Source organism: Vollenhovia emeryi, unplaced genomic scaffold (genome assembly GCF_000949405.1).
Source record: "Vollenhovia emeryi isolate VEMERY1.0 unplaced genomic scaffold, V.emery_V1.0 DF939277.1, whole genome shotgun sequence".
NCBI lineage: Eukaryota > Metazoa > Arthropoda > Insecta > Hymenoptera > Formicidae > Vollenhovia > Vollenhovia emeryi.
In genome coordinates, this window is record NW_011967089.1 from 63917 (window position 1) to 91006 (window position 27090).

The 27090-nt window shown below is 43.5% G+C and overlaps 1 protein-coding gene across 1 annotated transcript in view; it reads right to left on the minus strand.

The window, feature by feature from the left end:
* Positions 1–27090, minus strand: part of LOC105559379 (paired box protein Pax-6-like) — a 101467-nt gene that overhangs the window by 28664 nt on the left and 45713 nt on the right. The window contains exons 5-6 of the mRNA XM_012007615.1: positions 15084–15274; positions 14619–14728 (exon numbers count right to left, since the gene is read on the minus strand). Of these exons, the coding sequence (XP_011863005.1) occupies positions 14619–14728; positions 15084–15274 (301 nt within the window). The remainder of the gene's footprint in view (positions 1–14618; positions 14729–15083; positions 15275–27090) is intronic.

Genomic DNA, 27090 nt, shown 5'->3' on the forward strand with positions numbered 1-27090 from the left:
CGGCGAACGTTCTCGTAGAATATTTTTTGTTCACGCGTTGAAATCATCAAACGAAAATATATAAGGTAAAAATGATTTCTCGATAGTGTAAAGTAAATCATGTAGAAGACTGTACGAAGAAATTGGCAGAGCATCTTGGAGAAACAATGAAACCCTGCGCCAGCTGTGGTACAAGCTACTCCATATCGGACGTAATTATGCGAGCCAGGTTGGCGGCAACTTTTAATTAAGGTCCACCGGCAACAAACCGCCCTTAAGAATTTACTTGAGCCACCGTCCGACGGCGAACAAAGGGATACCCTTGAGCGCGGCCGAGGTAAATAGCCCGAAGAAGCATGAACGTCCTCGCCGAGAGGCCGAGACTTCGTCGATAGGCGTAATCGGCCGATTAATTAATCCGGTCAAGCGGTCAAGCCCAATTAAATCCCGAGCCGATCGGCTCGAGAGAGCAGTGGCGCGACCGAGGCAATCTCGGGCGTAGACGAGTTTCTTCGCGGGGAAACTTGTGACTCGCGAGATGTGCGTCTAATCCCTTTGCGCGCTCCTTTAGCCTCCTCCACCGCCGTTCCCCGCCGGAAGCGCGAGGGAATCGCTTTGGAAAACAAAGTTTCTCCCAGCTTTCTATTCGCTGTTCCCCGCGCCATCACCATCCCTCGTTTTCTCGCTCCTCTGCACCCCGCCGAGCATGGAAGCGTCCCCGAGAGCCAAGCAGCCGGTGCACCCTCCTTCCCACGGGATATTAATTTTTCGGGAAGTTGCCGCCGTGCCGTTCCTTTTTTCTTTGCCACTCTCACTCTCTCCCCCTCCCCTTTCTCTCCTCTTCTCGCTATCTTTTCGCGCAATGTTTCGTTTTTCCACAGTGACTTGGGTCCGGCACGAGATTACCTGTGAATCTCTATTCCTGTTCTTACGTCTAACTAGCGAGACTATTTTCTGACTATCTAGAACATATCCTAGTGTTGCCCCAGAATATTTTAACGACAATTTCCTTCTAATTGATTCGAAAAAGAAAATTCTTAAAAAAAAGGAACGTCGAGGCATCCATCGTTTTTAATTTTCCAAATTAATCCACAGGAAATAATCGACATATTCTATTAAAATTTATGTCTTAGCCGTTAAATATAATTTTTCATTGAAATCAATTTTCCATTAAATACAATTTTGATATTCAATCTTTTCCGCAAGGAAAATCCTAGATAATCCTTTAGCTCGCACGTATCGAAATGAAAAATTTTACCTTCATAATTTTTTTTAACACCCAACTGCATCGTCATAAATGGTTAAATTGATGAGCTTCGTACCGAGTAGAAAATATTTCGCGAGTTCACTTGATAATCGCATAATTTGATCAACGCGCTCTAGCAACATGAAGCGTTGATAGAGAGGAGATTAACTCACACAAGCTAGTGGAAACATAATATGTATCGAAGTCTCTATCGCAAGTTCTGCACTTGCCATTACTTCGCGCTATCAAAATGCTATCAACTTCACTGAAAGAGCGATTTCGCATAACAAAATAAGATTAATAGTTACTGCTTTTAATATCTTACGTCAACTATTTTGCCTCGTTTGAACTTGCTGCAATATCACTTTCAGGCTAATCTCATAATTAGCACAGACACGTAACAACTTTTACTCTGTAATTTCATGTAAAGTGCTATCAACTTTAACGAAATATCTAATCATTTTGAGTGACAAAGTAAGGTAAACAGTAACCGCTATTTACTGCCTTCACTGACAACTGTTAATTATACGTCGTTCAATTTCGCCGCGCTATTACATTCAAGCCATTGTCATAGTTGGCAAGATAAGATAAATAATATTTTGTTGAAATAAACATTTGAAACAAGAATATAATAAATAAATCCAAATAAATTAGTTTGACCTAGCGCATGCAGCAAAGTCCCCTATTATGAGACAAGTTTCTAATATGAGATAGCGGGGGTTTCTGTTAAATTAACAAGCATCATCTACTGGTTCTACCATGAATTTATTGCTCTTGAAGTGAAATCTGTTTAGCGAAAAATTAATTGTTAGATCGTGTAATCGTCGCGAAAAAAGATTTGTGATTGAAAATTCGCACGTTGAAAACCTGCTATCTCACGATAGAAGCCTCTGTCGTAATAGGAAACTTTCCTCTATGTGTATCGTTGTAATAGTATTTGGTAGACAGATATTTTTGGCATACTCTCTCTTACACCGACAACCTGTTCGCGGCGTAGCGGTTCTTAAGAAAGAAATCGCTCGCCGCGAGGAACAAAGGTTGCAGGAACACGGCCGTGAGAGACGCTAATAATTTCGGGGCACCTGACGAGAGCCGCGACGGAAAAGACAGAGGTGCAGGGGAAATCGTCGACATATAAAAATGAATCGGAGAAGGAGCGAGAACAAAGAGGGAGAGGCCGCGACCGGGAGGGTACACGCTAAGAAAAGACGCTGGGGGTCGTGCAGGGGCCACGTAGTAGTCGTCGATCCGCGCGTCTACGAGGGTAACTTTCTCGCGGTTCTTATGCGGTTACGGGGAGGGGGGGGGGAAGAGTTGGTGGCGACTCGTACGTATTTCGGTATGTACGGACACACACCGCGGGCCGTCCGTTTGTTCGGTTTGCACGGTGCTGGATTAAGAAAATAGCGGGAGGCCCCCGCGGCGCCCTGGGAACGTGGCCAAGTTGATGTCCTCCTCGAGTTCTCAGGACTCGCGAGGGAAGAAATACGGGCGTTCGAAACGGCCAGTTGAAAATAGTTAGCGATGGAATATTTGCATACCGTGACTTTGCACGGCCATACGATAAAGTCGGACCATCTCACGCGTGAAAAATATTTCGCTACGATCTCTCTCTCTCTCTCTTTTCTATTATACGGTAAGATATAAAGGAAAAAATTTTAACTATCGAAAACAATTGTTCGCATCTCCGAGATAAGACAACCCTTCCGGCGTCGTTGATTGCTTTTTTAATATCAGGCACTCTGAGGTTGTCAGATTTCTCCTGGCTTGTACAATGGACAGCTTGGTTCACGTGGACTATGACAGCTGTTTATTGCTGCACGTTCTTCGTAATACTTCGTTTACAAGTTCTCGTTGTTTCTCGCTCCTTCTGCGTTTTTGCTCTCGAGAATTCTTCGCGCGACCCCACGCGGCGCGTGGGGTCGCAAGGACAACAATAAGAAGAAAAAAAAATGGAAGAGTAGCGGAAGAGAGGAGAAGAGGGAAAATACGTGGCCGCGTGTGCGTTCTATGCGCGCTACCATCGATGGTGATTGAAGATCCCCCGTCGACAAGCACGTCGAACTCTTTTCGGCTTTTTCGAAGTCGGCACCTGCTTTCGCTCGATCGCAACGACAACGACGACGACGCCGGCCTTTGTGATCCTTCCTCCTCGTGTCGGCGTATCCCTCGCAGTTTTCACAAGCCGCACACATCGCCCATGAATACGCACATGCGTAAGTACGTGCGCGCGTGTGCGTGCGTTGCCTGCAGCGGTGGCAAATGAACGCATTGCGTCACAGGGCATGTCGATATTGAATCGGGAGGGGGGGGGGGGCACCGAAAACAATGGGGCACGCTACGAGAGTGAAGTCGCTCTTTGATTAATATCGCTGAATTAATAGGAATTCAAAGAAGGGGGCACGGTATCGTTCGCAGACGTGGAACCAGACGGTGGCGTATCCTCAAGAGTTGACGACGTATATCGGTCGTTGATATATTAGAATAATGTTAAGGCCTATATAATAAAATTGAAGATTTACCTTCAACCTCTAAGTTTGCGCTAAGATTTTTTTATTCGTGGCTTTATACACGGGGAGAGAATTTTCTCTTAAAATTTACCCGGAAAATCGTGTAATTGTGGAACAACTTTATGAGAGTTTTCTGAAATTTTACTATACATTTTACCAGTAAATCAGTTTATCCTGAAAATCGTGCAATCGTGGAACGACGCGGCATTTCGTAAAATTGTGTATGCGAGTTTTTTTACCAGTAAAATGTATACTTAATAAGTATAATTACTAGTAAAATGTGTGGTAAAATTAAAAAAAAAACTCGCATACAATTTTACGAAATGCCGCGTCGTTCCACGATTACACGATTTTCAGAATAAACTGATTTTGTTAATTATGATTTTTAAATGTGGTGAAATATACAATTGCGTTGCATATTTATTTAAATATATAATTGCGCTTTGCAGAGCGAAGCAAAAACTGTTCTGCGATAAAATATTCCGACCGAGGAAATTTCAAGAAAAATTTTTCTTCCCAAAACGAACAAAGAATATGATGGCTGTTCAGCTCGTATTAGGTCGATCGCGAAATGGCGTCATATGAAATTCAGCACGCATAAAGACTATAATTCAAGCGACGGGCAAAGCGCGATAAGTGTGACTTCGCAATGCTGGAGCATTATGTAACACCGTAGGTGATTGATCGGCGAGCTACGATCTTACGTAATTCATTGTACGTCGACAACGTATAATATAACCGCACAACGATATTTTTTTCTCATTTCCATCATTTTTACAATATTATTTTATGCGAAATCTGACAGCCGAGTCAGATTTTCTTTCAATCACGAGTTCTTCTGAAAATTTGATGGAATATTAGTGACATAAGATAATTTACTTTCTCGTTTAACTTTATCCATTTCAGTCAAACGTTTTGACAGCAGTTGTAATAAAATATTCTATCGAGTAACTTTTAAACATAGTCGAAGGAATAAGAGAGCTACAAGTCGTGACAGGGTGTTAGTGTCCAAATCATTTTATTATAAATTATTACTCTCAGCTCTCTTATTCCTTCGAATTCGTTAACATGTCAGTGCTTTATGCATTCTTTAAATAATTCTTGCATTTATATATCGCCGTTCTGTATTTATATAAAATAATTAAGTTTGTTTAAGTTCTTTGCTGTATCTCTCTGATCAATATTTCTACCAATTCGTAAACTTCTAAGTGCGATTTGAATATTTTTACCAACACGTACGTATTTAATGCTATCGCGTATATATATGTGCATGTAAACCTGCATACGCGCATATATATGTTTATTTAGAAGAACATTGGAATCAAATGCATCTTTGTATCAAATTTCGATATTGCGAGAAACGCGATAGAACTACGAAGGAGCCACTCGATTCCGAGGGACTTGTAACGAATTCCGAAGGCGCGTTTATCGTAGGTTGAATTCTTTTATATGGGGTGTCTCACTTGAAAAGCGGGGGTGCAGCGGTTTGGTTCAACCCCGGGTTCTCTCACTGACGTGCCCGCCCATCTAACCCCGTGGAAATGCGAAATTTAGGCTCTCGGTGTACCCTTTATATGGTATACCTGCAAACGTAGATACTTTCTAGCCCCTCAAGCTCGTCTTATACGATAAATAGAAGAGAAAGAAAATTTTAATTTGCGACTAAATTCACAACTGAGTCATCTCAGCACAGTTTTACCCAATTCACAATACAAAATCATAACTTATAGTACAAACAATATAGATAAGTTAGTAAGAATATTCTTAAAAGTCGCCAGAAGTAATTAATAACATCAGTGATTTTTATTGTACAGTCATCTTTATATAAATCATTTATAAAGTGATAGCTTTAATTTCTCTTTGTTTTTTTCTTATATAAAGATGACTGTTCCTAGTTTTGTCTTTATGCGTACTTTAATCGTGTGGAAGAATTTTGCAATTTTATAAAGCTAATTAAAAAAATTTAGTTAGAACTGCGAATTGAAAATTTCAAATATCAATATCTTTTTTATTAGACTTCTGAACTGAATGTTTTAAGTACGAAAATATTCCGCTATGCGGTCCGCAACTTAACCTGGTATTATTTTGTGCATAAAAGCTAATAAAAAGAATTACAGGCGCAAAAACTATATTTGACTAGTAAAAAAGATGGCTGAAGGATCCTCCTAACTGATCCATAACGTATCGTCTCTAAAATGAACCATTTCATCGCGTGTGCTCCGGCAAGATTTCGCTCGTGTAAAAGAACCTTTATACACGGCGCACATATCTCGGCATTATTCATACACTCGTCACGTATGGAGAGTTCAGCCCTTCCCTCTACTTTTCTCCTCTCTAGAGTAGACAAAGCGGGGCGAGTGGGTACTCGCTCGTGTGAACGTTGCCTAAAAGAGCGTCGGTCGACGTGTCGCACCGGGTGATGGTTCTCCCGGTGTGTAGTGTGTATATCGATTGGCATTACGAGGCAGATCAGTCAACCCTACCCGTGTGTCTCGTCGAGGGGTCGAAGGAAGTAGTGTGCGAGGAAAGAGATCTCCGCCTTGACGCGCCCCCTCCTCCCTCCTTCCACCGCCGCTCGCTCTCTTTATCCTACTCTCACTCTTTCTCCTCCTCGCGGTCGCTGAGACACTTTGTCACCCTCTCAGGCGTCCCCCCCCCCCCTCTCCCGCCCCTCGATCGCTTCACCGTTCGGACCGCCGGATGCTGAGGCCTACGAAGTCGCAGCGACACGTGGGGGAGAAAAACGCGTCCGCAATTAGCGTCTCTTTATTCAGTCTCTTACGATTCATTGAAAATCCATAATAAAAAGAGGTGCGTCGCCTCGTCGCAAGCGTGGCACCTTAAGGCTAAAATCGATAGATCGGATACTATCACCCTTATCGTTCTTATTCCACTTTGTCACCCTCTCACGCGTTACCACCCTCCGATAGGCGACGGCAAGTTGACAGATGCTCGCAAGGTTGAGCGGAGTCAAAGAAGGAAGGAAGAGAGGAAATGAGAGGGAACTTACCCCGTTAACCCTCCGTTAACCCTCCGTTAAGGAATACGCTGCTAAACGATAAGGAATGAAATACAAGGGACGAAAAATAAGGATGAGAAGCCACGATCTCAGACACAAAGGACAATATCCAAAATTTAGGGAAACATCAGATAAGACAAAAACATTTCAATTTGTTTCCCCGATTTCTCCCAAGTCAGGTTCCGCTCTACGTTGTTAAAGGAAAAAATTATCAGATATTTGTTTATAAAGTGCATAAAAAAAAACGAATTATATGCTTTTCACTTTGTGCATCCATGTCGCATATATTCTATTTTATATATTTTTCGTTCGCAATGTTCAAGTACTTTTTTACTATGTCTTAACTGCCAAGGCAATCGCGGTACGAGCGACAAAGGATTGACGTTTGTGCAAATTTTAGCGCAGAATTCGAAGCTGCAGGAAGCTTTTATCGGAGCGGAAGCGTCGAATTCGCGACGCCGGCCGTTTCAACGCGCGCTCTCGCCACGTTCGAAGGAATTTCATCTCCAGATTCCGTTACATGTTTTGCGAACTGGTTCGATCGCGAAAGAATTTCTCCTCGATCGCGGTTTCCGCGTGCGGTCGAAAGTCCGTAATGGCGAGACCGCGAACGGTCCGAGCGGAATGATTTGCGCGCAGCATACGCAGGAATTACAAAACCGAAGGGGGAGAAGACACCCTCTTCCCCGCCCTCAATTGCCCTTTTCCTCGCTTTCTCTACCTCTCCCTTGATACGTGTGGTTAGTATACGATATACGGGGTGTACGCTAATAGGCGCAGCTCGACAAACGAAGCAATTTTGCCAATGAATCGGACGCTAAAGTAATTTTTCAGTGACCGAACTCTCGGATGTCAACAGAAGTCTCTCGCTTGCCTCAATTTGAGAAATGAAGTATTTGTGCAAATATATTTTCCTGTCAGTGGATTTGGGTTTAAAAGAATTTTCATCGTACATTTATTTAACGAAGACGTTTGAAACTTTGGAAATTATGGCAGGAAATAATACACGTACGTATACGATTAAACGGGTGAAAGTAAGATTGAAGAGAAAATATCTCCGTCTTCGGTAAGAGGAGGCTCGTTGTTTATCAAACGACTATTCTCGCACACTCTGTATGTGACTTAGCCAGCAATTTCGTCTGGCAAAATCCCTACAGTGTTTACGCATTTTCCCACGTAAGCCAGAAATTCGCGATGCATCGGGAAGTTAATCCTTCCGTTGCGCGCACGAAAAATAAAAAACACGGCGTTCACACGCGCGACGAGTTTATTTCCCTTTTTCTCTCCTAAAATCGCGCTTTGCCGCAAAATTTCGCGCGATTTCGGCCCGACATGAGCCGATAGCCTAAATTTCCCGGTATCGTCACGAATGCGGTGAAGTTGATATCGCGCCGGCGATTTTGCACAGTGAAATATCGGGCACAAAGGGGATTATGACGATTCGATCCCCGGGGATTACCTCCGAATACTATCTCGAACGCGATAGAAGAGAGAGGATCGGCGTATTGTTTTCGATACGCAAATCTCAACAGGAATTTGCACAACCAGCACGAGGGAGAGAGAGAGAGAAAGAAAGAGCGAGAGCGAGAGAGGGGGGGGGGGGCGCGGAGCGAGAAGGGGAGAGAAATAGAGATAGAGAGCCGCTGTACATTATTAATCGACACACCTTTAGTCAGCGGAATCTAAACGTCACGCCGCGTTAATTTATGGTTCATTCCGTCGTTTAAGCAAATTCATTCCTGGCAACTTACTGTGTATTACACAATACCGTATAAATAAAGATTCGCGTAAATTAAGATCGGACGAAAAACACCGATCGGAAAGTGTAATTAATTGTGTCCGATCGAAGGATCGAAGCTTACGTTATTTAATTCAGCTTTTTCCCCGCGCACGCGTTGCGATTGGAATACGCTCCGCGAAAACTACGATTGTATAATCAAGTTGTAACAAGACGGATGGCGAGCTGGCGCGAAAGGATATTTTACCTTACAATTTTCTACAAGTTGAAGATGCTAAAATCTTATCCGTGCATTTGCAATAATACGTAAGTAATAAATTCCACAAGTTTCAACGAGCCAAATTTAAAGAATAAATACTATTTAAAAAAATACTATAAAAACATTCCTCAGTGGTGAGGCATGTTTTTGGTGAGACGCCCGCCTAGAGAGAAGGGAGGTCCAGGTTCAAACCCCGGCTGAGGTAATATTTTTCGCAATAAATTTTCCGTATTAAAACACTGGCCGGTTAATGTCAACTACAAGGCTTGATTATTGTTATCTATTACAAAGGCAACTTGAAGCGATTTCTATATAAAAAAAATCGTTGCGACTCGAGGGGGGTGAACTGTAAATTCGTGAAGGACGTAGCGGGGTCTCTGTAGCGAGAAGGCAGCCAGGACACGCGGTTTCCAGCGTAATGCGTAAGGGCTGGCCATCTCGGCTGTTATCGAGCCGTGCGTCGCGCATAACTCGCTCGCGAGGAAGTAAAGCGGAAGACAAAAGGGGAGAGCGCGGTGCGTTGCGACGCGGCGGATAGATAGGCGGATGGATAGGTAGGTAGGTAGGTAGGTGGGTAGGTAGGTAGGTAGGTAACCCGAGACTCGACGAGAGGTCAGCCTTCGTAGATTGACGGACGCGATAAATCGAGCCGCGGTGACACCGGGGCTCGAGTGACGCGTAGCGAGGCGAGGCGATGCGGACGCGACGCGACAACCCACTGACCTGCGAATCCAATGCATAGAGTTTCTCTCTCGTGCGATTTCTCTCTCTCCCTCGCCCTCCTCTATTGCTACACCAATGTGCACACAGATCACCATCGCGATACAGAGAGAAAGAGAGAGAGAGAGAGAGATGGAGCCTCGTAAATATTCTTGTTTATACGTTATCCACGTAATGCGTGCGTCGGATGCGAGGGTGTGGTATCGAGCACTGGAATTCTGAAATAGAACGGAGCAACGTGTGCATCTGCGACGTCTCGCGCGATATATCCGGGTCGTGCAATGCCGGGAAATCTTGGTCTATCGAATTTCAAACGCGAATCGTAAAAATGCGACGGCGGGGGCGTCTGGGGGTTTTTCCGATCGAGACCGCGGGGGCAGCCGGAAACGGGAAGAAATCGGTCCGCGGTCGACTTGCGCGGAGAAGATGAGGTACGCGAAAGCACGTGGTGCTAAATGCAACTTTTACAACGCGCGTGGAATCTCCCTCTGTCGACGCGTTATCTACTCTAAAGATTTCCTTCGGGGAGCGAACACCGGTTTTCAACGTGAATGACGTTCGTAGATTCGCATTGGTTTGAAAAGGTGTTGTCTTCTATCCAATATTGTTTCCTTCGTATTCAAGAAGATTAGTCTTAATAATATATTTAAGCATATATTTTTATATATATTTTTCTTGATTGGATTATGTAAAATTGCTTCACTCAAGTAAGTTTTTCTTGTTTTAACGCAATATAATCTCATTTCAAGATTTTCACTTCTTCTTCTTCTTCTTCTTCTTCCTCGTGTATTAGGTTTAAAGAACGGAGGCAACGACAGATCGCATTGTGCTGGTGGGTGGTAAAAGCCGTCGCATCGTTTTGCGGTGGTGCGTATCTAACCCGGGAGAAAATTTGGTCGATCGACAAAGAAAAAACACGGGAGACCAAAGGAGAGAGGAGGAGCGAAAGGGATGACTGATGGAGAGCGAAAGTCGAGCTCGCGAGATAAAGAAGGTCGACAATAATGCCTCCAGTGCGCCCTCGATCCCGTGGTACCCGGGCGCAGCAGGCAGCTATTATATTGTTTTACCTTCTGTATCTCGAGCGGAGATCGGCGAATATGCCGCGGGAGGCTGAATACGCGCGCGCCTTCGATGAACAGAAAAGAGAAGAGGAGACTCGCGAGGGAGACTCGCACTGTACCAAGTACAGCGGGGAGGCTAGTGATAAAAGCGCGTTAACCCTTTCGCGACTTGGAGAGATTAAATGCGTGAGATGCCATTAAATCCAGAACCAATCGTCCTCGCATCTGGATTCCACCTTTAATCTTACGACTGACTCTTCGCATTTTAGAGACTGGGACCGGGACCAGGACGAGACCGGCGTGGCTAGAGGTGTATTTCAGGATCAAGGCTCGGGCGAGGATTGAAGAATGGCGAGAGAAAAAAAAATCATTGACTATGATAAAATCGGCAGTTGGAATTTTCTTAATGCGATTCCGTTGCGTCAAAAGAATTTAGCACGCAGTCTTCGTGTAATACGGGACATTTTATTGGCAAAAATAATATGCCGGCGATCGCTGGTCCTCTCATCGTCGATATTGCCAATAATGCATTCACGTTGTTGCGTATATAGTACGCGTACCAGCGATATTGAAATCACGGAAAGGTATTCGAGATCCCGCGTTTCTCCCGCAGTGACGCCCAAGCGGGGTTTGGAGGTGAAAAAAATAAGGATGCAACGACCCGAACCCCTTTCGCCTCAATCACGATGGAGACCCTTTCCGCGCGCTCTCTTATCTCTTCTCTCGCTTTATCTCGCCGGCCCTCTGTCTTCTCCCTTTCTTCCCTTTATCCCACTCCTCCCCGTCTGCTTGTTCCCGCCTTGCCACCCTCTGGTGAAAATTCTTCTGCATGCCTCTACGTCGTCTGGTCTCGCGCAACGCGGTACAATGCGACCCCGGGATGCATTGTGAACCAGACTCACCAGACAACACGACGGGGACTGTGCGCGATGATATCTGAGCTACACTGACTGTATTTCGGGGGTATGTTTCTTGAACAATGTCCCGAGGATTAACAGCGCACCGATCTCCCACGTTCCGATCGCTCGATATTATTGAAAATGTGGGAGACACGACGCGATCCATTATGGAAATGAAACACCCTTGTATGAAGATTGTAGACGTTCTTGGTAAAAGCGAAGAGTCGCGTTTTTCAAAAATCTAACAGCGAAAATTTAAAACTTCGCCTTAGGATAGATAGTCCTTATTTGTCGACTATCCTAATTAAATTTTTAGAAGTCAGTCTTTGATTAAAGATATTTCTCAAGACTTTCGGAAAACTTGTGCAAATAAATTGCACAAGTAAAAACAAAATACACTGTAATTATACGTTGTAACATATTATTCTGTATAATTGCTTGTGCAATTAAGTGACGTTGAAAAAGAGTTTGCAGGAGCGACAGAATTACCTTATTTTCAAGGCGACTACAGCTGTTTTTCTCAGACTATTATAATTGTTTCAAGGGAAATTTGTTCTGTTGATTTATTTTCCATATCTTTCTCGCTGGAAAGGAAATGAAAGTAGCAACGGCGCTCTCTTCGGCGAAAATATAAAAAATTAAAAAGTACCGTCTGCGCCCTTGCTGGCTGGGTCTTTTAACGTCAACTCTTTGTAGAAAGTGCGAAGAAAGTGCGTTCTTCTCCCGCTGGCGTTATAAAAGTATCGACATTATCGGGAGAACCGCTGAAGACTTAAATAACTCCCTTTGAAGAGCGCATGTACGTAGGAGAATACTTGGAACGATGCAACGACGAAGGGTTAGCTTTAATATGCGTTGTAGCTAATTCATTAAAATGATCTCTCTAGTTAAAAAAAAGCGAAGGTTGTATCAAGAACTTCCATTCTCGACGCTGTCGATACAAAAAATCATCCCTTCTATGCGTTTTTCCCTCGTTGCATTTATTAATACGCCAGAATCTATTTAGAATCTATTTATCGTCTTGAAAAAAATAGCAATCGCTATAGAAAAATCGATCCATAGTTAATGCATGGGTCGTGCTCCACTACATAAGTGTACATGGTTCAAGGAAAAAAAAAAACCCCCCGATAGCCTTAACATCGCGTGAAAATTTCAAGGTAGAAATTCCGAAGGTTCGTCCGAGTCCGTGTGCGGCTTTCTAGGATTAAGACGCGCGGTACGAAGCAGGCCCGATCGAAAAATCTCGCCCCCCTCGCCGGGAGGACGAGGCGGAACGAGCGGCGCGGCGCCTGCAGCTCGCGCGATGATTGCGCCGTAATCTGCTTTCGCTTTGCTTTCCCCGAGGTACGGGGGGATGGCTGCCGCGTGATTGGCCGGGGGCGTCGTTGGGTCTTCCGTTTCGACCGATACATCGACAACAGTCGAGATACTTAGGGAGGATACACGCGGGCGAGACAGATCTCCCGAGGAGAGAGTGAGCGAGAGGCGGGAAGGACGAGACGTCGGCGGGAAGACGAAGAGAGACGGCGGCGCGAGGGGGCGAGGGGGAGAAACAACCCTCCTGACACGGGTTATCCTATAAACGGTGCTACCCCCCGCAGCAACGCATCGATAATCCGGCCCCCGGGGCCCGCATGCGGTTGAATGCTCGCAACAGTTACCATATTTGATTGCGTACCCCCTTCCTATCTTCCTCTATACGATCGGAATATGGAATAATATGCCGTACCTACCGCGAAATAATACGGAATTGTGTTTTGCACCGCAAGGATCTTGCGCTCGCGATAATATGCGTTATTTTTACGCGGGATTAACGTTATTAATACCGTTGGCGGATAGTAAAAGGCTATTCCCGATTATACTGCGTGCATGTGTGTGCCTAATGCAGTTGCAATCAGTTTTATATAGTTCACGTGTAGCACGTAGCGCGTAAATAATTAATGGTACCTAAAACCTGTTGGTGGCTCGTGTGTGCGATCTATTATTGATTTACAAGGTGTACAGCCGCAAATGCTACAATTATCTTTTGCTACTTCCGTGTTACGAGAGGCCGATTAATATGCAATTCGAGATGTAAATGTCCTTTGTTATTATCACTGGCTCTTTACATGAGTTGGACTTGTCTATTGATGCCAATCGTTTAAACTCGGTTGAAAGAACTTTACTTAAAAAAAAACACACACACAATTGTATAATCGCATCTTATGAAAAATACTTGGACGTTGGCGGAGACCCTTTTCCAATCGCGTGTCGCTTGATGAAATAATTGCAAGCTGTCTCGCATCTCACCGAATTATATACACAAGCGAGCGGGCGAGCGAGTCTTTCCTCGCGATCGGTAAGATCAACGGGGCAAGCGTCGCGATAAATAAAATAAAAAAAAAAGATCGGGGAGAGACTGTTCTTCGCTGCTCCTGACGCACCCTGCGTCACGGGGCTGTAGCGGTGGCAATGGCGGGAAAATGCGGGGGAAAGAAATCGCATGCGTTTGATGTGCCGCCAAAGAGAACGCGCGCCGGGGGTAAGCAGGGAGGAAGGGGGGCGAGGGGGTGGAATACGCCGTCGGTGGCGGAGTAGTTTCGCGTGGGTTGGTCGGTCGACTGCAACCATGTTTCTGCGCAACCCCCCGCCATCCCCGAGCTCTCTCTCTCTCTCTCTCTCTCTCTCTCTCTGCCTCTCTCGCTCGCTCGCTCTCTCGTTCTCGTTCGTTCCGTTTTGTTTCGCATTTCTCTGTTCCTCCACGCTTCGAAGGCCGCGCTTAAACGTTACCGGAAAATTATTACCGGAAAAGCGTTGCACACACGCGTGCGGCGAACCGCGGGACCCACCGACGGAATTACATTGATATTAGTATCGTTTGGCCCGACAGATTAATTAATTAAAACGCACCTCTCCCGCCTGCCGCCTGTGGCCACTCATCCCGCACACGTATTTGCGTTTCACGCTAGCGCTTTAGTACAGAAAGCATGCCGGAACATCGTGCGCCAACAATTGTCGAAGGCTTTCGTCGTGCAAGGCCCTTCGCGCGGCCAAAAAGTACGGGGACGTCTCTAGCAAACTGTATAACTCGATCGGACATTCCCGAGTCTCGCTTCTTCGTGGTAGCCGCGTTATCGGAAGATCGAGCGTGAGGAAATTCTGCGCCGGAAGGCGTGTCATAATAATTATTCAGATGTGGACTTACCTTTCTTCGCGTGCAATATATCCGCCGGATCCGGTGGCAGGGACGAACAATGGCTCGGACTCAAACTAGATTGTATCGACGAAAACGGACTTCCCGCGCTCGACGGATACCTAATTGTAAGACAACGACCGCTCTTAGCAAATGCACGCTCGTGCTTACAAATAAGATTCTATTAAGAAAATTATCTTAAAAGAGACAAAGACTTGTATAATCTGTTCAAAAATTCAGACAGAAGGAAACGTCGTAAATTTATATTCCACTTCATTACACAAGTTAGTCCTGGAATTTTATCCCGCGTATTCGTTACGTAATCAATGGTCTCGCTTGAAGTTAAGAGTTTCTTAACAAACGAAAACCCGGGAACAAATTGGAAAGCGATCCTCGTCATCGATTAAAGGCCACGTGTTTTGCATAATGCGGTTTTAACGAGTCTGTAATTTATCTGTCGATGAGCGTTAGTTTTACCAGGGATTGGGTCGCGGCCAGCCGGTGGTCTGTCCGTTTAGTAGCCTGAGTTTATCGTAAACGCTCTCCGCCGGACTGCCGGCACCGACGCCAACCCCCACGGCGCCCACCCCTTGTTGCTGCTGTTGATGCTGCTGCCTCTGCTCTTTCTGCGCGGCCAGATTCCTCAGTACCCTGTTGATCGAGGACACCTGCAATCCAAACGCGCATTTGCCGATGTATAAAACAAGCTAATTGTGTGTAATCAAGTGAACTCTGCGCGTTTGGCCCTTCGATCTGCGATACATCTTGCGTTTTCGCTACATTTCGCGGCAAAAGCGCGCACGAGTGCACGCTTCTTTTTTTTATTATTACACGTTTACCGACGAATATGAAGAAATTGAATCCTATCGTTATTAGCGACAACCACCGTGCAAATCGTGCAGATTTATACGAAGTTCAAATTAAAACTATTAAAGGCTTAGTCGGGAACAAGCGCGAAATCAAGTTTAGCCGTTTGCTTGCACCTAACGCAACTCTCTCATCGCACTTTTACGTTTAATTTGAGTTTACGCAATCTTTTCCTCTCTTTCACCTGAAAATTTTAGACAGTAAAGAAAAGAAGATTTTTTTTATGGAACACCTTTGGAGAATCCGAGCAGTTCTCTCTCTCTCTCTCTCTCTCTCTCTCTCTCTCTCTCCTCTCTCTCTCCTCTTCCCGATAGTATCGGATTTATTATAAACACGAAGTGTGCGGAGAATGATGAAGATCCTCCGGGAAGGAGGGAGCAAAGCGGGAAGGCGCTTCTGCCCGATGAAATGCGACGAGAGCGGTAATTAAAACGATGCGGTGAGCGGCTGCCGGCGCGGCGCATTGCACGAGGGAGTTAATTACCTCCGCCTTCAATTATATCCGTCTCCGCGCCACTCCAAGGGGACTTGGCTTCTGCCGACGTAAGTACGTAAGCACTCGCGTGTTCGCGGTGCGGGTTAACGCTCGCTACGCACGCATCCGCGTACCGAAATTCGCGATCGCTCTCAACTCTTAAGTGGGCGCCGCAATACTGATAACGTCACAATGTATCGCGTTCGCGCCACCACCGCGATACGAAGGTAAAAGTACATGCCTCGGTGGTCGAATTGGTGAGACGCCCGCCTAGAGTGTACGGAGGTCCAGTTTCAAACTCTGGCTGAGGTAATATTTTTCGCAATACATTTCTCTAATTTTAATTTGCTAGTTGTGCCGTTTGTTGATTGTCCTACATTGGTTAATTGTTTACTGGTGACAATAAGTCTTTATGCTTGAAGGTAAAAGGTTTCAACAGACCTACGGATGGGCAAGTTGCACGTGATTCTACATGTAGTATTTGTGTTTTAATTCTTCAAGAAATTAATATAATCTCATAAAAAGTTAATATAAAAATTTCATACGTTATCTACACGGGGAGAGAATTTTCTTTTTAACTTTACCGTGAAAATCATGTAATCGTGGGACAACATGGTATTTTGAAGAATTTTAGGGGTCTTTTTAAATTTGACCATACATTGTACTAGTGAAATGTATATTAAGTATGATTACTAGTAAAAAATATAGTAAAATTTCAAAGAACTTTCATAAAATTCTTCGTAATGTCATGTTGTCTCACGATTACATGATTTTCAGGATAAATTTTAAGAGAAAATTCTCTCCGTATACTTATTTCTTTCTGCTTTCTTCAATTTTTTTTTCTAGTATTTTTAAAAGACATTTGCACGTATTTTTCTAACAATTATATTTCAAGTTACGCTGCCTTTTCGAACTTTCCCACTCGCAGTAGAAAGCTGAAGATTTGCGAACATTATTTTCGAGAGGCGTCTCTCCGTCACAGATTCCTTATTCGATTCCTGTTCATTTGTAAAAATTTTTATTCAATCGTCCTTTCGCGTAAAATAAAAGCAACGCTAAAAGTCGAGCTTTTTCTTCGCTACATCATACCGAATGATCTATCTTGCGCGTGTATACGCGAATGCGAGCGCGATGAAATATCTACGGGCGCGAAGAATTTACGATCTCCTAAAGACAGGGTCGATCTTTTTATTTTCGTATCTTTTATTTGTCTTCTTCCGCGGGCTGCGTTCGTCGCTTCTGTCACTTACAGCTCGTATAAATCCCGACGGAGCCGTAAAAGAATTCTCACGAAACTAAAGCGGCACGTTCTCCTGCTGCCGATAGTTTCGCAATTTATTCCCTTACACACTCTAAATAATAAGTGTTTAAAATTTCAAACACTTATTATTAGAGTGTGGCTCTTACATTCACATGTAATACTTTCCACAATGGTATGTGGAGTTAAAGTAAGAATTATGAATATTGTTACTCGAGAATGAATACTGATCTCAGTACCATACGTTAGATATTAATATTCGGAACGAATATCAAATCGGTCGCTTTCTTTTGCAGAACAGCCACGCGGTCGGACAGGGACGTGCAGTCCACGTCGCCGATGCCGCAAGACGGGCGCAAGTAAGTTGCAACAATTATCGTAGAACGGAGCTTGTATATTGGCTTGTATCATAAACTTCTGTTTCTCGCGTAAAAGCGATCATCTAAGCGATTATTTGGAGCCCTTGGTGATTCCGACTTTGTCGAGAAGAGAGAAATCAATCGAAATTCTTTTGGCCCTTTTCTGAGCCTTTCCATGCTAACGATATTCAAAATTATTACACATAATTACGCAAATCCTCCCAAGGCGCTCTTGTTATTCCGCTGTTGTAGTATTTTTTTAAGATTGAAAAGATTATGCTGATAAATTTCACTTCGAGGTAAATCTTCGGTGAAACTTATTTATATGAAAATACGGCAGTTATTTGGATCGATATTACAAGTATGACATTTTTATAGTAATTTTAAATTATTTTTACACTATTCCATGTCCTAAAATCTTTCTGATCTTTGTAATTTCGTATGTCTAGTTTAATTAAATTTTACTTGGTAACACGAAGCAGTGTAAGTTCGTCACGCATTCAATTTTAAATGATATACCTAATATAATAGATATTTTAAAGTAAATCGTACACGACAATCAGAATAACGTACGCGAACTTTTTCCACGATTTTACTTCTACTGCACTCTTGTATTTATATGCCACGCACGTCGCGGTAGGCGACGCCGTATTAAGGGCGTAGTAAAAACGACGAATTTTTCAATCCCGACCCGTCGTTAAGAGTATCGAGAATTAATGTGCTCACGAAGGTTCCTGCAACACCTATAGGACACTGATGGACAAACGCGGCAATTTCATCCCTGGGAGCAGTATTCGTAACATAATATGTAAGCATGACAGATATCGTTACAGAGCATTCTTCAACTTCAAGAATAATCATTCTTCATTTCTAACAACGAAAGAATGTGAATCGCCAGTAGTTAATTAACGATAAAAATAATTGCTAGACGACTTTAGGCTGGCAGATCGTTTATTCATTTAAATCCGACGTTTCGACCAGGCGGGTTGTGGTCTTTTTCAAGGAATTTAATAATAAATATTACGTCATCGATATTAAACTAAAAAACACAGGACGTTTGACATCCATCTCTGGGCATCACTTGGAGAACTATGTTAGAAGGCACGTCCATCCGATGTGACGACCACAGTAGAACATTTGTCATACGCAATATTTTTTATTGAACTAGAAATGACAAAACGCGCGCTTCGCGCGCGCAGTTTGTAGTCAAGCATTGTGTATTTGTAAGAACTTGTATACATGCAAAGAAGTAATTGTATGCGCAACGTCAATTTAAAATAAAAAGTACTTTGTCATTCACTGATACGATTTGCAACAACAGAGTGGTACATCGTCAACTGCATATATTAAACTGTAAAAATACAAATATGTACATGATTATTATAGACTAATTATGTAAAATTGAAATGATTGTATTAATATACTTTATATTTTATATTTAAAAAACAGGTATTTATTATAATAATTATATAGAATACTGAAAAAGTCTTCCTTTTAAATATAATCTCACAAAATTTATACGAATGGTTTTGTCTCTAACACTTATTCGAATCCTCGTCCGAACCATTTGAATAAATAAAATAAAAACACAGAACAGATACTTTATTTTGCACAAGTAGCAAATAACAGAAAAATGTAAGACACTCACCTCACCGATTTCTCCGTTGTTGCCCGATGCCCCCTGGGCCTCCTCCTCCTCTCAGATTTCCTTGTGGCACTTACACAACACTCACTCGCGAAAATTACCGATCGCGCGAAATTTCGAGCACTCCCGTACGCGATGTGAGATACCGCAAAACGCACGAAATGTTGAAGAACGACAGAGCGAATTACAGCGCGAACGCCGAAATCGCACAAATTTCTTTCTTTTCCCGAAAATAGACCGGATTACACGAAATCGATAGATAATTAAAAGCGCGGTGCGTAAACGAGATGTAACCGCGACAAAGTACCGCGGTTTACATTCATATTTTAGATGAGTTAGTCTCGTGAAATATCTATACGTTGATAAAGAGCCGTCGCCTCAACATGCGATTCGTTTCTCATTACAAGTAGAAACATAATAATTAATCGAGGAACGTTACTTGTTACTGATAGAGGTGTACAAATCGATAGCGTTTTATCTCTACATTCGTCGCGATCGAGTCGTGGAAATCGATAACGCAAAAGTAATACCACACACGGAGCGACTCTCGCCACTGCCTGCCGGCACGACGTTCGGCGAGCGACTGATAACGCGGCGACCTTCAGGTAAACATTGGCCCGCGTAACGTCGTACGTCACCGCGCCGAGTGAAAAACAAGAAAAAAACGTTGAGAATTCGTTGGCCTGCCTACGCAATGGAAAATTCCGTACTTAATATTTTATTGTACATTACTTTGTTCCGTGACTGTTGCTACGTTTTGCGTATTATTCCGCGGACTTATTGGTATTGATTAAATTAACGATTAATTCTGTTCAATCGAGAAAATGTTTCGAGACAAAAATCGTTACTTAAATTCTAATTACTAAGATTAGAGATTTTACCTCAATAGTTGGTGTATACAAATGTATATTACTAAATTGCAGATCTTCATTTATTATGGGCAAAGGTTATCGAATTCCTAATATCGATGACGTAATATTTAATATTGAATTCCTTGAAAAAGATCACAACTCGCACGGTCGAAATGTCGGATTTAAATGAATAAACCATCTGCCAGCCTAAAGTCGTCTAACAATTCTTTTTGTCATTCTTCATTTCTCTTTGTGAATCTGGAGTAAATTTTTTTAGTTCCTTAGATCGGCGACCCGCTTAAAACTAAATGAGCTGCAAATTAGTCACTTCTTCTATGAACTTAACACTTTATCTTCAGATGTAATCGACAAAATTCCGACCCTCTTCCGCGAAGTGTCGCAAAGTTCCTAATGCAATCTATCAGCCGGCAAATCTGTTATTGGACCGACTGGAAAGAGGGGTAAACGGTCCCGAAACACCCGGTAGATAATTCCTGATGATTATCTGTCCCGCATCTTGATTACGTTTTATTGCACGCCCCGGATCAAAAGGCGGGACGAGACACGCGAGAAATAAACCGGACGACGGCGGTACCAGCGACAGAATGCCGGATCGGTCATAGGAGATATTCGTTCCCCGGGGTTTGTTAGACCCGATGTCAGGGTACCACGGCGTTGAAACGAGCTGACATCTCGGACCCACCACCGGAGCGGAGCGTCATCCCCCTCAGCGCCCACGACGGCCACGACGGCCACCATCACCACCACAACCGCACGATCTCGTCGTGTCTCTCCGCCGCTGACGCGAAAGAGACGTCACCGGCACTCACCCCTCGTCTTGTCGCCAACATCCACCGATGTCCGAAACATCCTGCCTTCACGTATCTCCGAAGATTCAAATGTCTTCCGTCAGCAAATTAACAACCTCCGTAACGTAGCAGGGGGGTTCGAATAGACGGTCGGTGCATGACGAGTCGGGATCGAAAACACTTCATTTGATTGTAAACTTCTAACTTTAAAGAAATGCATTATTGCGTGGTTGATTCTTTCACAAACGCAATGAAAAGTAGTACGAACTTCACGACGCTTCTTTTAAACCGAAACTGTGGAAAGCATTTGAATTGGCGAAAAGTGTGATCAAAGATTCACGATCAAGTGTTGATAATACGTGAGGAATATCTACGTAAAATAGAAGACATAATGTCTCGATTTTGCCCCGTTATTTTTTGTCTCGATGATATTAAGATTCTTGGTATCAAATTGTACTTGTTGTATCACGTGCTTATCGGAGCGCGGAAATCCACGCAATCTTCAGGCAAGCCGGTTCCTCGATGATTCTAAGCCGCGTCTGTGAAGTTGGCCGATGTCAAAACCGATTCACAATGAAAAAAGTCGTTGTCGCGCACAAAGAAGCACTTGGCGACAAAGCCAGAAACCCAACGAGCGACGGCTGCCCGTCAAGGGACAATCGGCGCCTCGCGTGACATCGAGTGTCCGGGCTGTTTGACCGTTTTTTGATTGACGTCAAACCGCAAATGTCGTACTGGCTGCTTCTCAGTCGTTGTGATATATTTACGACGTGTGTCACCCCCGTCATTATTCGTAGAGATCGTTGTGCCGTGGAAATCGACACCACAATGAGCCCGCTTTTGTGGCGAGCCAAGCAGGCGCTTTGCGAAACTGCGAGGCACTTCCATGTACCGCGATATTTCCTCCTCGGTCACGAAAGTGGAACGTTCTTCTAGACATATGTATATAGGCTACTCCACTTCTGCATTAAATTTTAACGACAGATTGTTTGCCTTTCGAGCTGGCTTCTATAAAACGTTTCAAAGATACGAGTGGAGAGACTGCTCTCGATTTAACTTCGAACTCGGATGTTGGTGCCTCAAAATATGAAAATGGGAAACAAGCGCACTTTTCTGGATGTTAATATCGGTCGAAATTAATTCAGTGTTGCTTTAAGCGCTAGGCATCCTTGAAAAAGATCGGACGGATAATGAAAGACACGCGAGGCGAGGACTCGTGGCGTTTTATTGGCTCATCGTCGACAATGGGATTCCCGACACATTTTTGCACGGATACAGCGTCGCGCGATGTGATACGCGAATAGCATAAAAGGAACGTAGATATTATCCTTCATCCGTGTACGGCCCGCACAAAGGCGGACACGCGACGGGGGCTGGAAAAGCGGCGCAAGAGGAAGAAGCCGGCGCCGGATCGATGAAATTAGCATGAAGCGTGAAGAGCTCGAGGGTGGTCGATCTCTTAAAAAGGGTGCTGGATAGAGACGTCATAATATTGCTCTCACGTGACATCTTCGCGATAGCTGTCCGATGGGAAATCTTTTTCGTATGCAAAAATCAGCAGAGTATTTCCAGGAAACCGCGGCGTAAAAACTGTTTGCGAAACAAATCGCAAATTATAGCAATTAATATCCCTTTTACGACACTCGCGGCTCTTTCTGGAGATAAAATGAATTAATTTATGATTTATATGTGGAGTATAACCTTATAAATATAAGAAAGATAATTTATATAATAATTCAAAAATATTCGTCGCCAGCAAATTGATTAATATCGTATTAATAATCGTATTTAGAGTAATTGTAATTTGACAAGGACCACAATCCGGATGGTCGAAACGTAGTGAACTTTATAATAAACTTTTTGCCAGTTATAAGGAATATAATGTATATTTATAAATATAATAAATTGTTTATAAGCATCTCTTCTACATTTATGAGTAATATCTTTTCGGCAAACAAATTTCGCTCTTCCTTTTTTTCCCTCCAATTTTTGAGTTCGCCCTTTTTCGCCTGGAAAAAAGCCCGAACTCGTTCTGTGGACGCGCGTCCGGGTGTGTGCCTCTCATTAAAATTTATTTGCTCAGAGCTACTTATGTCTCGGTGGCGATGCGCGAGATCTAATTTCGTCGGAACCGCGTAGCATTTTTTTAATCGTCGCGTCGCGATATCACGGCGACGTTAAGGCGCGGAACGTACATAATAGCGCGTGCGTTATCTTTCAACGCATAGGGACCGTGTGCACAAACGGAGAAACGCGGCTGCAATTTTTACGAGTGCTTATTCGCGGTAGTCGCGTATTTCCTGCCCGGGCTCGTTCATATGTATGTATGAGTCGAGGGTGTTAACCGTGAAGAGAGCGGAAGAACACGAAGGGCGCCACGACTTTCTCTTTTCCTCTCTCCATTCAGACTACTTCCGTTATCCTGGGGGCCCGAACGAGCCCCGCCACGTACAGCAGCACGGCTTTATTATCGCGAAAACATCCTGGAAATAATGGCCGAGCGATTCGACACGCGTAATCAGCAGCACTTCATAAAACTTATTCAAAAGTCAAGGAGTACGCTTCGGAGGAGACATAAATGCAGCCGCGGGCGCGTTCATCCTAAATACGTCCAAGGGGTGCAACCCTTTTCTTTTCAGAAAACACGAAGAACGCGAGAAATAATCAACTGTAATAATTTCATAGAAACTCTTCTCGCGTTGAAAATTAAATGACGACAATAAAGAGACTAATAAATTGAACGACGAAACAAAGAGAAGGGGAAACGTCAATTTCTTAAATTTATCTCCCACTCTGCGTGTTGTTATACGGGGTGTACTAAAACCACCGGAGATCCTTTTGGTCACAGATTCTTTAGAAAATTTCAAGACGATAATTCTCATACGAAAATGTCGAGGCCACAATAGTTTTTACACAATAAGCAATTATATTTCACAAATGACAGGCCTGAGATTTCGCGCGACATGACAAGTGATAAAAGTGTTCCTGTGAATGTCGCCCTTTTTATTTAATTCGAGTAAAAATTTGCAACATGTAACTTCGAAGTGTTGCAGCTGTCGTAGTGGTCGATTAATATCAGAATATTCATAGAAACACTTTTATCACTTGTTACGTTATCTGAACGCGCGAAATGTCAGGCCATATTATTTGTGAAATATAATCGCTTACTTAAAAACCATTATAGCCTCGACATTTTTGCGTTAGAATTTTCGTCTTGAACTTTTCCAAAGAATTTATGACTGAAAGGATATCCGGTGGTTTCAGTACACCCTGCATATCCGAGAACAGAAAATGTCGTTTCCTGTGACAAGAGATATAAAACGCGATGGGGGTTTTACGATTCTTCGAGCGCATCGGTGGTATCGTAATCTTTTAAATGTCGTTAATAAATTTTCAAACGTCACGCTTGTACAAACTAATTATATTTGCCGCTTGTATTCTTGAATGCTGACACAATGAGATTTTAAAGCGAAGAGTATCGCGATGAATTAAATCCGCTATAATCGGCTTTGAACGTGAATGTGGACGGAGATGGGTACTGTGAAAATCTATAGTCTCCATTGATACGGCGCGTTAATCGGGGCTTACACATTATTCGCGCATTATATCTCTGCGCTTCCTGCGCGCGTGTTTGATATTTGAAACGGAGGCTGCTGCGGGGGTGCGACGACATCGGCACGTGCTGGCGACATTTTGCGCGCGCGTATAACGTATGCGCGAGTCGAAAGTGAGCAAAATGCCATAACCCGTCATTAAGTCACCCCTCTTGGTCGCACGTAGATCGAGGGACGCGTTCGGTGGATGCGAGCATCGAAATCACGGGTTCCGTGCTTCCTCTATCGAAATTTTGTATACGTATACTCTTCCCTCTGTGGCCACGATTTTGAACAAGATTTCGTATTACAATTTAACTATTCTTCGCAGATACCAACGATCCTGACCGAAAGAATGTGGGATATTTTTCAGCAATTTTATTATCGATTATCAATTTTGTCGAGGACTTTTGTATTAAAAAATGCAGTGCTTTTTACACTGTATAAATTATCTGTAGCCTTTGATTTACGAATGTTGAGGATTTTTATATTAAACAAGCTAATAAATAGTATGTGTAGTCAATTTTTTTAGTAAAATTCCCGTAACAATCGTAAGTCAATAAATTGTAATGAGTACTAAAATAAAACACATGGGGATCGCGAAAATAATATATTTCTCTCTTCTCTTTTGAAATCGGCCCCGCGACAATCGCCGGTGCACGGCGCTGGGCTGTCGCAGGAAAGAAAGGCACGCGATTTCTCGGCGATTATTCGCAATTACGATCGTGACCAATTCGGAGATCCGAAAAAGTGCGGTAACAGGCGCGCCACGCGCCGATACCGGGGATCTCTAGTATAAATTCTGCAACCCTCTGCAATAGCGCGTTCTCGTACAAAGAGTCACCACCCCAGTTCGCGTGGGAAATTCGGCTAGGATCAGGATCGGAGACGACGAAAAAAACTGCGCGCGATAGAAAGAGAGAGAGAGCGAGAGAGAGAGAGAGAGAGAGAGAGGGAGACAATCGTAGTGGCTGACGTCTCTATTATGCGCGTTTGTGACAGCCTAGTGGGCCCCAGTTAATTCGATCTGATAACTCGAAATATTCATGTCGCACCTTCGTTCGCTGGGGCGAATAATAGATCAGCGTGTGTGCTCTCTCTCGATTACAAATACTGTAATCTCGTCATCTATCTTTTCATTCAGTCTCATTATTTTACAAAAGAGTTATAAAACTATGAGAACTGCTCGATAGAGATTGCGAAAGAATTTACATTTGTATATTATTTCCTTATACACGTAATGTATTCATTTTTTATACGTATATAATTATTACGTAGAAATACTACAGCTTTCTTGAAGAGGAAAGGCCAGTTAAAAAATTCTGCACAGTTACAAAAAGTCGTAATAAAGCGAATAAAAAAAAAGTAAGACTCGTCCAAAATCTAGAATGTTGTAACTTTTGTAAAATAACTTGAGTGTTTTTATTGACGACATCTGGCATTTTTAATAATACAGAAAATTTTTTGCGAAAAGTACAATATTACCACTACACGCCTCAGTGGTCGAATTGGTGAGACGCCCGCCTAGAGAGAAGGGAGGTCCAGGTTCAAACCCTGGCTGAGGTAATATTTTTCGCAATAAATTTTCTGTCTTATTAAAAATGCCAGATATGGTCAATGAAAACACTCAAGTTGTTAATTACTGCTGGCGACATGAAGAATATTCTTGTTAGTTTTATAAAACACTTCAAGTCTACCACTTCATGAAGAATGCGATAATTTAAACTAGAATTTGTAATTAACGGTGGAAGATGCAATTATTATTACCGTCTAAATCACAAGTTTGAGATATAGCGGGATAGCATAAAACGTGCGAACGAGGCGCGAAAGTATCCAAGCCAATTCCAGACGACGGAGACGATTCCGCCCGGTGTATCGTTATCTCGCGAGCCATTATTCCAGAAGTTATCATAGTCGGTTTGATTTATCGCATGGACCGCCAAGAAACTTGGTGCGGTCCCTAGCCCCACGTCGTGAATCGTATTCCAGCAGTGTGGCGGAATATTATCGGTCTGAAGAGGAAGAGAGGAGTAACGAAAGGTAAGGGACGTATGAGACGAATGAGAAATTAAATAAAAATGTATGCAACAAAAAGCTCGATCGTTAAAAATTGTGATTGCGGACATGAAAAAAAAGTGTTTCACCTGTTTTATGAAAAATTACAATTATATTATATTAGTCGCGTTATATTACCGTATAGGAAAATTTGCTGTTGCTAAAAAATTCATTTGCTATTAAGTACATATATTTATGGATGGTCATGTACGGGCGTACCGAAAGCGAGAGGAAGGTTGGGAGAAAGGAGTCGAGAATGGTCGCGCGGGCAAGATACAAATTACATTTAAATAGAAGCCGAGAGGAACGCGTGGTATTCGCAATTTAAACAGGAAGAGCCGCAGAGAGAGAGAGAGAGAGAGAGAGAGAGAGAGAGAGAGAGAGAGAGAGAGAGAGAGAGAGAGAGAGAGAGAGAGAGAGAGGAGTAAGGGGGGAGGGAGGGGGGGAGAGCGGGGGGGGGGGGGGGAGGGGGAGAGGGAGAGTGAGAGGGGGGGGGGAGGGGGGGGGGCAGTGAGGGAGGGTGGGGGGGTGGGGAGGAGGGGGGGGAGGGGGTTGGCGGAGGGTGGGGAGGT